At 38.1% G+C, this 17,175-nt stretch overlaps 1 protein-coding gene across 2 annotated transcripts in view; it reads right to left on the minus strand.

Annotated features, from left to right (window-relative positions):
• Positions 1-2,016: 2,016 nt before the first annotated feature.
• itga11a (integrin, alpha 11a) overlaps positions 2,017-17,175 on the minus strand; it is a 49,446-nt gene continuing 34,287 nt past the window's right edge. For both annotated transcript variants that reach the window (XM_058629814.1, XM_058629813.1), the window contains exons 14-30: positions 16,640-16,843; positions 15,727-15,857; positions 15,465-15,631; positions 13,824-13,963; positions 13,316-13,426; positions 13,135-13,220; positions 12,496-12,706; positions 12,234-12,332; positions 8,469-8,545; positions 8,129-8,212; positions 7,893-7,983; positions 7,679-7,792; positions 5,845-5,928; positions 5,630-5,740; positions 5,327-5,422; positions 4,425-4,538; positions 2,017-3,343 (exon numbers count right to left, since the gene is read on the minus strand). In XM_058629814.1, coding sequence (XP_058485797.1) covers positions 3,266-3,343; positions 4,425-4,538; positions 5,327-5,422; positions 5,630-5,740; positions 5,845-5,928; positions 7,679-7,792; positions 7,893-7,983; positions 8,129-8,212; positions 8,469-8,545; positions 12,234-12,332; positions 12,496-12,706; positions 13,135-13,220; positions 13,316-13,426; positions 13,824-13,963; positions 15,465-15,631; positions 15,727-15,857; positions 16,640-16,843 — 1,998 coding nt within the window. In that variant the 3' untranslated portion in view covers positions 2,017-3,265. The remainder of the gene's footprint in view (positions 3,344-4,424; positions 4,539-5,326; positions 5,423-5,629; positions 5,741-5,844; positions 5,929-7,678; positions 7,793-7,892; positions 7,984-8,128; positions 8,213-8,468; positions 8,546-12,233; positions 12,333-12,495; positions 12,707-13,134; positions 13,221-13,315; positions 13,427-13,823; positions 13,964-15,464; positions 15,632-15,726; positions 15,858-16,639; positions 16,844-17,175) is intronic.

A 17,175-nucleotide genomic window follows, 5' to 3' on the forward strand; every position in this document is an offset into this window, starting at 1 on the left:
TGTTTGGTTGGCAGAGACAATTCAATATTTACTCTACAGTTTAGCAACTTCTTTGAGATTGTATATGAGTATACTTGTGTGCATCTGCTGTGCTTGAAGTCACCCTCATTTGAGTGAATAAATGTTGTATAGTCATGCAAAATATGGAATAAACTTGTAAAAAAAATGTGTAAAGTTAATAAAGATATGAGATGTTTTATAAAGTAGCCAGTTCCCGTACATCAAGGAGAACTGATTGAGTGGGGAGAGACTTGTGAAGTAGTGCTTGCATTCTTACTGATATGCAAACACTTTTTTTGATGATTTGTTTCCTGATTGGTGGGGGGGGGGGGGGGGGGGGGGGGGGGGGGGGAGCGGAGTCCTCCTCCATTTGTTGATTTAATGAAATCTGCAGTTTCACCATTAGATGTCAGCTAATCTCAATAATTCTTACACACTGGACCATTACTTGCTTGGGTGGTTATTTTTTCACACAAGACATACTGTATTTGATAAATTATCATTAGTAGTTGAGATGATAAGTTAGGATTTTGAAATATCTAAGAAAAAATACATTTATTTACAATATATATATAAATACATACTTCACATAAACCTAATTAGATTAGATAGCTTTATTGTCATTGTAAGCAAGAATGTGTAATGAAATTTAATTTTAGAGTGCAACCGCATATGATGCAGGAGCACACACACACACACACCCTCACCACTCATAAAAACATAATCATTACTATGGCAACAGATGAATTTGAATCATGTGATATACACATAATCTGTACTAACATTTGAGAAGGTGTACGTGCTGCATGTCACACATATACACAGATACAGCATCATCTTTCAAACATCTTTGTGTTTGGGCACATGCAGGTGTTTATCTCCAATTTTGTTTTTGAAGTGGTCACTGTGCAGACAATGAGAAAAACTACACACACGGCAATACATATACTCCATTTTAGTTTTAGTATTTATCCACATGTCTTCATCTTTAGTCACATTTTTAATGACATGATTCAGTTGCATAGGTCTAAGTACAACTTTTACAATTAAAATCAAAATAACAGAGCATAGAACATCCTACAGCACGTTCGCATGGCCTCACTTATATTAAGTGCTGTGTTGTGTTTTTATTATATAGTGGTGCTTCGTTTGTTTTTTTCCTTTTCTTTATCTGTAATTGTGTTACAGGTGTTTTCTTTTTTCCTCACTAAATCGAATTACGTGTGCACCTGCATTAGTCTAATGTCTCCTTTTGCCATAGGGGATTAATATGTTTTCACTGCAGCATTGTCAGTGACAGATTGCAGAGCAAAACACAGCACTTTGGTTCATTGTTGATTTACTCAAACCTCAGATAAAAAACGTGAAAATCTACACCAATATTTCTCATTTGCCTTTAGCTTGTTGTACAGATCAGTGAAAACCTCACAGGAACTAAGATTGCAGATTTTAGACAGATTTGTACAGCTGGGACCTGAACTGCCACCATCTGTCTGCAGGTAGATTAGGTTTTTGCAAAGAGGGAAATAAGAAACCATGGTTTAAATTGGAAATACCTTTGGTTTGATTGTCGTCTTTTCTATTGATCAAAAGTTACCAACAAAGTCAATGCTTCTTTCCAGTGATCAGTAAACATTAACAGGCGATAAGATGGACGACTCTACTCTGAATTATGCTGAAAGAAATCCCTTTCCTATTCCAAGAGATTTTACAAGTGGATTTATGTGATCTATTAAGAGTTAATAAATCATTTATCTGTGGTTGATGACTCACTTTTAAGCAGTTAGCCAGAAATCACTCTTCATAATGGCATTTTGAATGTTTAGGCTCCTCTTAACAAATTCAATAGCCTTGAAAAAAAATGTACCATGTAAAGGAGATAATAATATTATTTTAACATGCACACAAATACTGTTCCTTACCTCCAGCTCTGCCTGTGCTAAAGCTAAAAAAATCCTAAAAAAAGTCATGTCACTCAATGTTAAGAGAAATTCTCAAGAGACATCCATGGGCACATCTGTTGAAATGATTTATTTGTCAGCGTCTTACGTCTCTTCACACCTCATCAAAACAAAACAAACACACATTCATTTGTCACACTGGCACGGAAATGTTGACTCATTTTTATGGCATCTAAGTAACAGTAACAGTTAATTCAATTCAGTTAAATTTATTAGAATAGTGCCAAATTACAGCATACATTAACTCAAGGCACTTTACATAATAAGGTCAAGATTATATTACAATTTTAAATTAAAATGATTCCAGAAAAGCAGTATTTTATGCACATCCCCTTGCTCTGATGCAGTGCATGTTAAAAGGCCTCAAACTGTCTCGTGTTCAGGTTCAGTATCACAAAGCTGACTTTTTCAATCTTGCCATGTAGCTGACATTACAAAGTATAATGCCATAAACCTATGGGAAAATACTGAAAACTATTATAATACGGAAAGGGTATAAAAAGCTACTTGTCTATTTACAAAATTCAAGTTAACTTTGTACAAAGTAAAAGTGCATCAAATGTTTGAAGACCATCCTGCATTAAAATATTAAAAGAAAAGGAGTGACCTCGAGAGAAGATACATATAAGTCATACAAAAGTTCTTCTCTGCAGCAAAAGACCAAGTCGTTCAAAGTTAAACATCACAAATCTTCCTTTGACAATGGTGACTTTACTTCAGTTTTGTGTCTTTATAAATTAAGATGAATTCAATATACAATATAGTCACTTTACACTTGTGGGTGACTCACCCTTGAGGTTTTTTTTTATTATCTTTACAAATTTACTTTAGGAGTTAAATAAATACACAGGAGGACAAGACAAAAGAGTGACTGGCTTAAATGAGCCTCAAGGGCAAAGTGGCCAGAACCTCTTGGAAAATTCATATATCAATTGTCCAAAAGTTCTGTCACTTGATTTTTCTTTTCAAAAAGCACCAGAACTCCAGCCTGAAGGCAAGAAACTGAGAGCTCCAATGTCGCTGAAGGGACGACGCAGCAGACAGTGGGATATGTGAACAGAAAAGGCCCTGATGTCGTGACAGTGCAGGATTGCTAAGTGAATGTGACAGTGCTGACTCTTGTGGGTCAGGGGTCATATGGCGCGGGACAGATCCAGTGCACTGAAAAAAGCCTTGCTGCAGCCGTCATGCGGAGCTGTCTACACAGTGCCACTGTGGTGTTGGGAAGCAGGGGATTGTGGGTTGGTCCCTGAGTGTTGGGGTCCCCTGTGGAAAAGGCATTTGCTCGGAGCCCTCAGCCTGCGTTACCGCTCTTCGGTCACTTTCCCGTTGGCCTCCGGCTCGTCTTCATCTCTCCGCTTCTGCCTCTGGAAGAAGCCGAGCTGAACGGGAGTGAGAGCAAACCAGTGAAGTGATGCCACAGTTTCAGAGCACAATGGGATGGAGCCTAAATGAGTTTAGCCACTGTTGCTGAACACCGATCGGGGAGAATGTCTTCTTGTTAATTGAAACTTAAATTTAGAAACGTTTAATTCTAAAGTGAAATTGAGAGGATGAATGACCGTGCTGATCTGCGACCGTGCTAATGGCAGCAAATTTAATTAAAATGGAAATGACTGGTTGATTAATTTACTAATTGCTCAGTCATTGAAATAACTGATAAATAAATGTCAAGAGCATTTTGACTCCAGCCTTGTGTGCATTTTGGGGATGACCACTGCCCCAGTGCCCAGGTTTGTGTGTTTTTAACTGGTGTGTAAAAAGGACGAGTTAAACGCAGAAGTGAAAGTCACTATCACTGATTGGACTGGGTGCTTCGAGTCAAGGGTGAAACCTTTCACAACAAACAAACAAATTGATGTCATGAGGAAATGTCAGAGATTATAACCTAACGGCAGTGAAACTGTAGCCTTAATATGTGTTATACTATGCAGACACTTTTCTTACTTCCTACAAATCATGAGTGTGGTTAAAGGCTGTTTATTCAGCTTTAATTGAATGACTGATTGCATTGACCTATGTGATTCATTTATGATTTGATTTAATTATGCTTTTAAAATGTTGTTCATCACTAGATTTTCTGCATCTCCATCCCAACACATTAATCCAGAGAAAACTCTTCAGGATGTTTCACAGCTTGACACAGATTTATTAAAAATGTGTTTCTCTTTCTTTTTAGCAGTTGTGTGATCAGATAACAGTTCCAGTTATGTGACATAATTATTTAAAAAAAAAAAAAATAAAAAAAATAGACCGTTACATATAAAACACAGTCAAAAACTAGTCTTATCTTTCTATAAGCTTTAAAGCTTTATCTAAAACACACTATCCAACTAATCAGAAACTAGGACTGGCTGCAATTATCAATTAGCATCAAGTTGTGATGCAGCAATGGAACTGCTTATTCTCAGCAAGTCAAATCAATCCAACATGTATTTATTGCCATTTTACAAAATGACTTACCTTCCATAGAGCAAGACTAAGCAGAGCCAAGAGTAGGAGTCCTCCCAGCGTACTACCAATGATAATCCAGATAGAGATTCTGTAATCTCCCTCCTTCCTTATCTCCAGTATAATCTGTCAGACAAGAGGAGATGAAATTATATTTGATTTTGTCTTTCAGGTACAAACTGAGCTCAGTGTCACCATTTATCCTGAAAAATGTAAATAAAATAAATTTAGTTATCACAATAATAATTATAATAATTTAATTTACCTTAGTCTAAATGTATAACGTCCTCTAAATACTACAGACAATGAGGTGATACTGTCATTACGTAGAATTACATAGAATCACAGAATTTGTGGTTAACTATAGATTACATTCAGGTCAGGGAAAGTCAGAGGCAGAGCATATCATATCTTATTTGAGTCTTTTACATGCTGGTGTAAAAAAATTAACCTGTATAAATTGACTCTTACAACAAAAGCAAAGTAGCTGAGTATTTTATTTGTATTAGCCAGTAGATGGCAGCAAAGATTAATGTACAAGTCGAGGCTTGAACGTGTTGTGCCGCTGGTCCTTTCGGTCCCTGAGCACCACCCAGCACATGTGCTCTAATAGCAACCTCTAGACTGACTCTACTGCTGAACACATGCATGTTTTTTCAGACGGGCCTTTTGTTTAGTGTTTGATATATTATTCCATTACATAAGTTAAACTATTTTATTGCTTCCATTCATATACATTTTAAAATCCTGCATCCCCTTGAGCACCAAACCCTGCATTCACACATGGATGGGATAAGTATCAGAGAGAGGATGCATCTGATTAAACTGTGATGCGTTTATGAGCTCAGCTTCGAGTTCAGGTCAAACCTGGGACGTAGACAGTTCAAGTACAACATCAGTCACTGATGACTCACATGTCTGACAGGCCTCTCTTCATGTAGAAACATGGGGCTGGAGGAGGGGAGCTCCACAGATGCACTGGTTACCAGTTCCAGGATTTTAAACTTCAGCTGGCGATGAAATCAAAACAAGCTTTCAGTCTTCACAAACACATTACACAGCTGAAAGACTATAAAGCTTTCATCATCAGTCCAGAATCAAAGCCGAGTAACAGGAAGGTGAATCAAGTGAATGCATGTCTGCATATGTTGCTATAAAAGCTGGGAACATCACAAAAATCACAATACGAATGTGCATGTTTTGATTTTCATACTCACTGCATGTAACGTATCTATACGCAGAGCTCCCGCGATTCTGACTGCTATCTCTCTATGGGATGCCACACTGACTGAGCACTGGATTGGCAGTGTCAAAGTGTTTGATCGGTTCTGTGTGTGGAAACCAGATAAAACCTCAAGTAAACACCAAACCAGAGACAACGCTGGAAATAAAACTCTTATTTGAGAATGAATTTAGTTGGTTTATACTCTACCAATCGGGAGAAGCGTGAAAGGTCCTCAGGCGATGCCCTGCTCTGTGCCACGTGTTGTGGTGGTAAACAGTGCGTACCATCTCTCTGGTGTGATGTAAAAGTAAAAAGAAACCTGTTAGTATGCTGCAGGTTAAGGTCTGCAGGGATAGTGAAATTTATCAAATTCTTTTGATAAATTATGAATATTACAGTGGAATTAAGAGAATAGCATAAAGGGATAGTTCAGTATTGGTTTTGTTTTTTAAGTGTGCTTATAAAAGGAACTGAGCCTCATTAAACAATTTCCCATTGGGGATGAATAAAGTATTTCTATTCTATTCTATTCTATTGAGACTGAGTGGGAGCAGCCAAGGATAAGTCCCAGGTTGAGATGCTCGCTCTCACTGACAATAATAGCTGACAGTGAAGACACAAGGAAATCATTTATCCACCAAACAAGACGCTCACCTCACATAACCTAAGACTTCTTAAGTCTATTAAGAATATGTTTGCTCTTTTTTCTCTTCTTTGTCATCTTTGCCTGGAAACTGAAATTTGTGTCACTTTATCAACCGCTCTCTCCCTGAATATCACAGCACACAGGAGTTGTTAATCCACAACTGCCTCCATCAGTAAGTTCCAATGTGTTATTTTGTGATCTGGCTGACGAGCTAGTTCCTGGTGCCGGCAGCCTCACTTGAAGGTCTCATGAGAAGATCAAATATTATTCCTGAATGTGAAGTAGAGAGCTAAACTCTTAACCAATTATATCTTAGCAACCATAACAAGGCATTTCACAGCTGTCAAGATTTAGACACATGCATTTCCACATGTTGAAGTTATGTGAATGGTTCTGCAGTAAAACTGAAGTCATAAAAATAGTCTGGAGTTCTTTGTTACCATTTCCAAAACAAAAATCATGACAGTAACAAAACAAGGTGTGTTGTCCACTCCAAAATGAATTATTATAATAATAAATAATAAATACTGTATGATCACTGAAGTTCATACATACTGCTATTAGTATTACTTCACTGTGGGCTTACAGGTAACACATCTGTTGTGTGTTTTTTCTTCACTAAGTGGAAGCTAATATTAGCAGCCCCACATTTTAATAACTCCAGCCAACACTACACAAACATAGACTACTGTTTGAAAACATTAACCATAGGCTTCATCAGTGGCACCCATACTAGGGCTGGGTCAATGGGGGGTGTAGTATGTAGTAGTGTCTACATCTACATATGTTGCCTGCTCAGGTAGTGCAAAAGTGAAACAACCAAACAATGTCAAAATAAAATATAACCTTTTCCATTATTGTTTTACAAAACTAGGACTGGTTCAACACAACTAAAATGTATATTCTTTATAACCATATCTTCTTAAACTTTAGTTTGAGGCTCACACATGTGAATGTGAGCATTACTGGTTGAGGGTCTCTGTGTGTCAGCCTTGTGACTAAGCCTACTCCTATTGCTCACTGTTGGCTGGGATTGTCCTGCTTATATCTACAAGGATGCAATGTTAAAAAAAAGAAAAAAAAAAGGCTGAATTGGGCGTTGACTGCCTTACGTGATGCAAGGGTTTGATATTTCTGCATGAGCACAAACTCATCAACAAGTAAAGTGACAGTAACTTGGAGGAGCGGGGCTTATAGCTGATTTTCAAAAAACTTGAAAGTTTATTTTTGACTATGGGCTGTTTGATCAGAATCTGAGGCTATTGTTACTGAACAATAAAGAGCTGGAGCAGCAACATTAGCTACTTTTAAGAGGGACAATGGGCCATTAATCTTAATCTTATTCCCTTTTTGCACTTCAAATTACAGAATCAATCACTGAGGCTCCACACTCGCCTGGTCGATATAGAAGTCAGATATCTGCAGGAGCTGGTTCCCATTTTTCGTCATCTCTGGGATCTCAATGTTGAGTTGCAGATTTTTTACAGGAAAGTAGCCAAGGTTTTGGATCTGAGAGGCAACAAAGAGCAAATGGTGTAAAATATTCCCCATTAGTGTTTAAATATATTGAAAGTGGAAAAATCATGGTGATGTTGCTCCTGGCTCTCACTTGGAAAGTGAAGTTGACAGGAGGACCGATGACTCCAGGCTCCTCCAGAGAAAGCTCAGACTTGATGTCATACCGAGTGGGATTTGAGTCCCTTGTATTTTAAAGAATAAAAATAAAAACATTACATGTACATAAAACAAAATTTCAAACATTTTCCAAATTAATTTTCTTTCAAGCTGCAAGCCGTTAAAAACATTCACATTTTTTACTTCCACATTCACAGATAATTGACAAACCTGGTGAAGAGAAGGTCTGCCTCATACTTCAGTGAGTAATATATATCATTGAAATTATCAACTGTGCTCATTTCCTCGCCATCACTGTTGAAAGGAGACAAGACATTCAAACAATGTGAGCAACGGCGATTCTGTGGGACAAAATATTTATCACTGCAGGTCATTTGTGGTTTCAGCTTTTTAGCTTGCCTCGAGCTCACCACTTGGCATTTGCAATGAAAGTAATGCCTGGTTGTGATTTTCTGGATGTCAGTTAAGGACACATCTCTCTCCATATGAAGACAAAATGTGTTCAAACATTTCAAAACATGAGGAAAAGGTTTAAAATTTATGTTCACACCTGTTGGCCTCCAGGATGACTCGGACATGCTCCAGGAAGACAGTACGACTGAACTCAAACTCCAGGCGAAACATTACCTATACAAAGTAGGAAAAAAATTACTAATTTATTGCATGGCCCAAAAAATACTCAAATAATTCATATTTTTTATCAGTGCTCAGTGTTTCAACATCATCGTTATATTTTTAAAGCAGAATACTAAAAGTACAAGCCAAAGCTTCTTTTTATTTTTTTTTACTCCATATACTGCTGCATACGGTATACTGTATATTCTCTTAAGCAGTAAAGGGCCTGCAGTTTAGATTAAGTAGTAAAGCCTGCAATTACCTGCTATAAGCTCCAGGTTTTGACCCCAGAGAGCCAACTGCACAGTTGGTGTTACTTAAAGAGAGCCAAGGAAGTTCCCCTAAGTTAGGGACCATATCATAAATAAAGAATGTAAGCATGCATGCCCGCATGAACACACACACACACACACACACACATTCACTTCCACTGAGAATTGGATTCAGAACAGAATACAACTCAAAAGATAGAAAGGGAAACAAAGAAGACAGACAAAACCAATAGTGACAAACAACAGAGGCATTCTAAATACAAACAGAGGCAGACGCTTAAGTCTGGAGAGAAAAAACAGAAGAGAACAGGAGATTGGCAGCAGAGACCAGAACGTTGTTTACACTCCACTATGCTGTAATGAAATCCTTACAGATTCCATCTCACCAGAGACGGATGTATCACATAGTTTACTGTAGCTTACCTTCTCCATATAGACTGACTAATCCTCCACAGATACAGTGCAGTACATATTTCATACCCAAATATAACAACCTGTTTTCACGAGTTTGTTTCTTCCTTGTTACAAATGTTCTTTTTTGAACCTGCTTTTAGAAATGGGTGAATGTGATGTTCATGTGGAAGAAAGTTAAATAAAAATAAGCAGACACATGAGGATGGATGGCTACACATGTGTGTTTAAGTGGTATGAGCTTGAAGGGTGTTATTGTCTGTGGCAGGAGGATTTTCATGTGGTAGAATAGCTGAACATGACCGACAGCTCCTTTTCCTCCTCTGGGTTCACGTAGTCTGCCCACATCATTCCCTGTTAGTTACTAAACAATTAAATGCAATAGTGTTCCATATCACTGCTTACATCGTCAAGAAAAACCTCAATTTACTGCTGCAGTGGTTACGTTTGCAGGGCATCAAACGCAACTGGAAAATTCAAAACTAGAGTGCTAACTGGATATTTAAAAAAAACAAAAAACGTTCAACTTTCCTTCAGCTAAACAGTGGTTTGGACTGGTTGGCCACTGGCACCGATGAATGATCAGTCTTGTTCAACTCTCTGCCACATTTTTAAAAGGCTCTCAACCAGAGCAGATCAGCCTTGTGGCTCTGGATGCTGTTCAGGCTGAATGAATGGGTATGAATCACCCAGTGAGTTTTAAAGAGTGACCAGAATGATGCAGAGAAATGGTGATATTTTTGTTGCCAAGGAGATGGCTATTGTTTGTGATAATGATGAGGTCTTGAACTCCTTCAACCATCTTCATTACCTCATATTGCATCAAAAGACAGACGGATACTGGTCAGACATCAGCACAAAAGACTGATGACGTATAATCCACTCGGTCTTAACTGCACCTCTTGATGTACGATCAGTGTCATCCCTATCGAAGTTTCGTCAAACATCACCCTCTTAAAAATACAATTTGAGGTCATTGCTGTGAAGTACACTGGAAAGGGCAGAGTCTCATAAATATTGTTGACATTACAAGCCTGTGGAAAAGCTTGGAGACAGCAGAAATGACTGTGAGAATCAGCAACAGATGAGAGAAAACAAAAAAAACCATGCCATTGCCTCTCACTCCGTCTCACCTGGTGCACAGGGTTAAAGTGGTAAAAAAGTGTTTTTAATTACTAAGAACAACATTTCTTCTGTCCTATATAGCCTGTGTACTCTATCTGTGTCTTTTTAATAATATAATAACCACATACCAAAGCACTTTTAGACAACTGTGTGAGTGATGATAACTGGACTCAGATACAGTATGTTATGGCATATGTCCCAGAAATTCCCCAAACTCTATACTATAAGTTTTAAGTTACAAAAATATGTGTGTCCTCTTTCTTTTTTCTTCCCAACACAAAAACGTGCTGGCCACAAGAACATATAAAATATCAGATCACAGTCGCTCTTATCAGTGATATGACATATGTGGCTTTGGACTTTTGGGCACATGCGATCATTTAAGGTCAAATATCCCATGAATCAAGTTTGACCAAGTTTCAGTCGATGACAAAGACTATGAGATATAGTTAAAATATTTGGGGAGAAAAGCCTCTAAGTAAAGCATGGACTCTCTGACATAATATAAAAACCACAGTTTACACTTTTCAGTGTTTACTGTGCATTACAATCTGCACTTTTATTATTACTCTCCAACGATTTGTTAAACTTAAAAACTGCTGTATATTCAATCTGCCATGTTTAAAATCTCTCATTTTCTTTTTGCCCACTGCAAAAGCACTTGGTTTCTGCCTCTTTTCTGGTTACAGTCTGAAGCGTCATCAAATGCGTAGCTTGTCTTAATCCCTTAAATTGGGATGCTGGGTCAAGGAGGCACGGAACTCAAGCTGTCAAGCTGAGGAAAATAAGATAATCTACTCAGGGCTCTCAAAAGCCTGACGTGGATCACATTAAATACTTAAAAAAAACAACTTACATTTCATCATTTTTGTCATTTTATAATTTTTCATCTTTCCAAGGACGTCCTACACAATTTGGTAGTAATGACAAGAGAAATGGAAAAAGTGCTAGTTTCATTTGGAAAGTGAAAAATGCCCCATAAAGCGATGCCAATGCTAACCAGACCTTCTGAGAAAGAAAAATAAATAAATAAACTTTTGGGAATAGCTGCCAGGAAATAAGGTGGAAAATGGACCCAGAAAATACAGCATTGCCACAAAATGTATAAATAATATTTGTAGATAAAATCTCTCTCACTGACGCAGGCATCATTCATGGCTTTACAGCATGTGACTGGTCTGATTATGATTATAAATAATATTAAATAGATAAAAGTATTTTTATTTGAATTTACACATTTTTGACTGTAGCAGAAGTCTGGAGTTAATGTGCAGCTGTATTTAGATACACAGGTATCATTACCTGATACCTGTGAATACCTATGAATGGGCAGGCAGGAGAATCCAGCTGCTAAATCTTTCTTCCCCATTATGTTATTTCAGTTGTTTCCTTCTCACATTTGCAACTGGGCATAAGATAATACAAGAGGATATATTTATGTAGTGGCACTCCTAATTTTGATGTCAGACGACAGAAAGAAGGGATCTCACAAACCTAAGAACTAAAATGGACTCTTCTCATTGGCTTTGTGGTTCTAACAACAACCACTGTGGTCTATTGTGGTGTTTTGGGCTTCTGTGATCTAATATAGTCCACATTTGTGTTTTTTCACCCCCTGTCAGTTTGTTCTGACGTGGCTGCACATAATATAGCCATCTGAAGTGAAAGCATCTCATCTGATTTGTATCTTATGTTTCAATGAAACTCTGATATAAATTAGTTTTTGTGGTTGGAAAGACTAACTTTTACATCAGTTTCCCACTTAGTCAGACTAAATCCTGAAATCCTGGAAAATCTGTGAAAAACCTTAAAAGCTTTCAAACAATAATTGAAGAAAAATTTCCTTTGTTAAATATCTAATAACAGATGAATAATTGTGGTGGTTATCTCACCTGAGATTTGGCCCTCATGAATGGAGCACTGACATTACAGATCTTCTGATTCCGCAGTTTGTCCTCAATAAAACACTCAATCTTGATGTCGGAGTTGTCCTGGATCAGAAATAAGAACAGTTTAGTTTTTATTATGGAACAATACATTAAAATAATCATCTTATATGCTGGTTGAATCCAATGTGATAGTAAAACAAGACTCTTCAAAGTTTTACATAGTATTAAGACAGCACATGAATAGTTTATGGTGACTCAATGGTACCTTGACTATCAGGCTGGAGAAGCGTAGGTTGGGTGAGTAGGTGATATTAAGTCGAGCATTATAGGCGTTTTCTCCTTTGTTCTCCAGTCGGACATCAACCACCATCCTCCTCCTGTTTCCCTCTATCACCCGCAGACTCCCCTCTGTCTCTTGTTCATTTAAATGGTGGCAGAAAGCCCCGCGCGTCTGTACAGGCTGAGCACAGAACTGACTGGGAGGCAGGGAGGAAGGAGGGGAAAGCAGAGTGAAATATAACATTGAAGAGCATCACAGAGACAATGTTTAAGAGCTCTGTGTACACCCCAATGGTACATTTTTATATCCTAATAATTCAGTTTCATGATGCTAATCTGAATAAACAGCACAGTGTGTTAAAAATATTATGACATAATTCCTCCTCCTTTTCAATAAAACGGTTTTATGTGGTGTCAATCGTCTTATAGAATACAGAGAAAATAGTAAGTAATTTCTGACTTCTTCATGACATCACTAATCACATGACGGTGAATAATGTCCGAATCAATGTACAGTAACCTTGAAATTGACTTTTGTCGAGACACTGTGGAAAATATGTTTTACAACCATACTAAATCCAGTATATCTGTGTTTGGCTGTGGTGATGAATGTGTGTGCACCTACTTTCTCGTCATCAGGTCGGTCATACTCTGCAAAGCAAGGTCCGGTTTGCAGCGGTCATCCTCATCACAACCGTTCCAGAAGGGCAGCTAATCAAAGAGAGAAGCTTCTGTATGTCAAATGAACTAATCCCGTACATCTATTTCTGAATAATATGAGGATATACTGTCAGATTCTCTCTCACCTCAGTCCTCACCACAGTTGGCCAGCTGTCATCTAGAACTGGTCCTTGGTCGGGATCTCGCAGTCCCACTTGAACAGCAAACACTATGGGCCTTGCATAATCTGTGGTCTCCTAAAACAAGACATTACACTCAAACATTAGCATATGGATTTAGTCTATCATGGTACTTGGAACTATGGCAGTGAATTATTCTATTTTGTTTTGATTCACACAAGCTCAGAAATAATGATCATATTCTCATTTTGAATGGCCTTGACCAATGCCCGACACAAATGTATTAATAATCATATTGTAAGACTGATTCTTACAGATTTTCTTTTATTACAATCTAGAAAACATGTCAAATAGCTTTTTAAACTTCACATAAAGGCTCCACACTATTAAAGATACAATAACCATTCACCTATTCAGCATGAGAGCAAAATATATATTGTCAAGCCAGCTCTCATTCAAGTTACCAGTGTTTTTTTGGAAGCACTGCTTGCACTCTTGTATATGATTCCCTCACCATGACATGGAAGTAGATGTGCTCGCAGGTCTCCTCTCCGGGAAGAAGGGTCAGGTTTTGAGGCTGCATTTTGTTCAGGTTGTCCAGTATGGCACGAGGATTGAAACGTCTCTCCGCAATCGAGACATTATATTTGATTCCTAGTGGGTTATAGGAACAGTTAATACATTACAATTGAAACCAAAAACTATCCTTTTTATTTGTGTCAAAAGGTTTAAGATAAATGGGCCTCTGCCTTAGGTTAGTGTCACTAAACATCAGCATATGCCTGACTCAAAGCATGACTCAAAGCCACACTATTTTAAATTATTGCATTTTGTTTTAATGGAATAAGAAATAAAATCCATTGAGGTTAAACCTGTGAATGTGTTTCCTGTCAGTTCAAGCAGAGAATTGGGCAGCTGAAAGTACATGTTACATTTATCAACTAATATACAAAGGTTTTGTTCTTATTATGAGGGAGAAGAGTTTTCCTATGTGGAAACTGATGACTTGATGGTGCTACACAGTAACACCTGTCATCACATTTCCTCCAAACTTACAAAGGACTTCTGAAAAGTAATTTTTTAGTCCTTCTTCAAAGACACAACACGCACATATTGTAAACAGATATTTTATATCCATGAGATTTATGTGAATGACACAAAAAGAAAGAAAAATTAAATTTTATGCAACAGCAAATTCACAAACACCACAACATCTGTTGCACGTTACTAACCACACAAGGGCAAGCAAATTAAATAAATGTGTTCCACTGTACACAACCAGGGAAGAAAAGATGACTCTCTCTCTTTGTCCTCAACAGTGTTTTGGCACATCTGGTAGATTTGCTAAAGATGTCAGGGGGTCGAGAGGTTAACTCAGAACACACTCCCCCCACACCTTTGCTTTCTCTCCCCCCAGAAACTGGACACTGACATGATATCTCTTTCACCAATTCATGAGCAGAGAAAGCTCCCATTCATTTGCAGGATGGCCACCTGTGGGTCTGCCCTGTAGGTCTAAACTCTCTGTGAGCAAACAATGGAGGAACCAACAACAAGGAAGATAAAGCTGTAAATGTACATACACAAGAAACATTTGACTTCAGCAGTGTGGTTCAGACATACTAGCTGGAGGAAGCAGCATTAACTTCGGCAGAGAAACAGCATTGAGATCAGATCTTCTAGTAAGGACGCATTTTGCTTTGGCGCCACTCTGAATGGAAGTCTCTATAATAGTTTTCACAGGGAAACACATGCTGAACAGTCCGTTCTATCCACAGCATGAAGGATTTATATTCAGAAGGTTGTTTTATATTCAGAATCATCATTCAACCTGTCATGTACAAATGTCCAAACAACAAAAGCCAAAATACTTTATATCATAAATATGAAAATCCAAAATATAAATTTCTCTGAAGAATCTCAAGAATATCAATTGATAAAAGGTCTGTTAAAGGTTTGACAGTGTCGAGAGGCTTTTTCTCCAATCAGCTATGCTTTACATTTAAGAAACACATATTTATTCCTTTAAGACTCTGCATATGCTGAAAAATAAATAAAAGGCTGTGATGAGTAGGGGCTTTTCACCAAGCAAAGACAAGGAAGAACTAAAGGAAACATATGCTTCCACAGTGTGTGTATTATTTTGCTGGCTTACCAATTTCCTGTGTGGGAAGGATGGCTGTCCTGGCAGTGATGTTGAAACATACAATGGCTGACATACAGGTCACGTCTTTGCCACCTCTCTGACAGTCCTTCACAAAGATGTTGACCTTACTGGGCTCAAACCTGACAGTGGCGTATATGCGGACAACACTCTGTGACCTGTGAGGGCATGGAAGTATCACAGAAGCTACACCATTACCTGTGAGACTCTCAGGACACTCGTGAATCTTAACATTATTTTTTTTAATACTAACCAGAGGAGAACTGCTGCACCAAGGGAACCTACTGCCAGGTCCACCAATCTGTCATCGTTCATGTCCATTGTACCATGGATACTACGCCCAAAATACTGCAGGCCAGGAGACAAATCTGCTGCTGCAATCCTCTGTTGAACAGGCAAAAGAATAAAAAGGACCATCACAAAACCACAAATTATAATGTAATGACTAAAGTCATTGTTAGAGCAGCCAGTTAAAACATGTAGGTTTTTCAAATTCAAAGCCAAACAAGTAAACTATTAGTAGTGTTTTAGTATTTTCATGCTTTTTAATGTATTGTTATTCTCTCAGTGGCATTAAAGGCTTGTTTATCCTTCCACTGACAACAAAGGACAACACTGTTTGTTTCGAATACAAACCATAGAAAAATGTCCTTCTCCAGGGTTTCCATTGTTTGGTTTTGCAAGTTTGTTGGCTGCAAATCGTATATTTCTTTTGAAATTACCAACCCTTCTCTGAAGTAGACATTAGATTAAATGTTTCACTGCAGCTACTGTGCTTCACTGTGTTTCTGTGTCATTTTCAGTCACATGATAACCACACCCACCTGCATTCTCACGAGCCTGTACTGTACGTGACAGCTCCCTTCCTCCCAGTCCACTGTAAATCCTAGACTGTGCTCTTAGGCCTTTTGGTGCACCACTTGTTTGCTTTATTCACTGTCGTGTCTATACTCGTGACTACCCGTTTCTTTAGTGACCCTCAGCCTTCTTGAGTCAGAATGACTGACCTCTGCATTATTTCTCAACCAAGTAAGACCTCATGTATCTGGATACAAATGAGCTGTTGGCAGCTTGGGAGATGGTAAATATAAAACCTCCTGTACTCTTTTGAGAAAGGCAAAAATGTCTACACTTCATTTTCACTGCACTGTTTGCACACCTCATACCTGTTTGTATTTGCGAATTATTCTGTTGTGCTGGCAAAAGAAAACATAAATGGCTCCTTTGTGGTCGTCCTCCAGTGGAGCTCCCACGATCAGGTCGTTGAAGCCATCACCATTGAGATCGGGGACAGGCGCAAGCGACGAACCAAACCGGGCATTCTGGCCACCGTTATGGATTTCCAGTGCCCCTTCAGGGATGAAACGATTCTGAGGGATGAAGGGAAACACAAAAACACCTGGGTCATCTTATTTATGAAAACATGCTTATAGATGGATTAGATACATGTGACATCATTCTTATCTTGCTGTCAACAAAATTAACTTCAAAATCCAACTTCAAACATGAAAGAAGTTTACCCTTTATAGTTTATACATTTGACACAAGCATTTATAAATAAATAATGTCTTTTTAATGATCATAAATAGACCTTAACCTTTTTGGCAACAAAAACATTTTGAGCCACAGCAAAAGATAAAGAAAGCCTCTGATCTTTTTCCAAAGTTTGATTCTGCTGCCAGATATCATTATGTCCATATGT

The sequence above is a fragment of the Solea solea genome, chromosome 5, assembly GCF_958295425.1.
Source record: "Solea solea chromosome 5, fSolSol10.1, whole genome shotgun sequence".
NCBI classification, from domain to species: Eukaryota; Metazoa; Chordata; class Actinopteri; order Pleuronectiformes; family Soleidae; genus Solea; species Solea solea.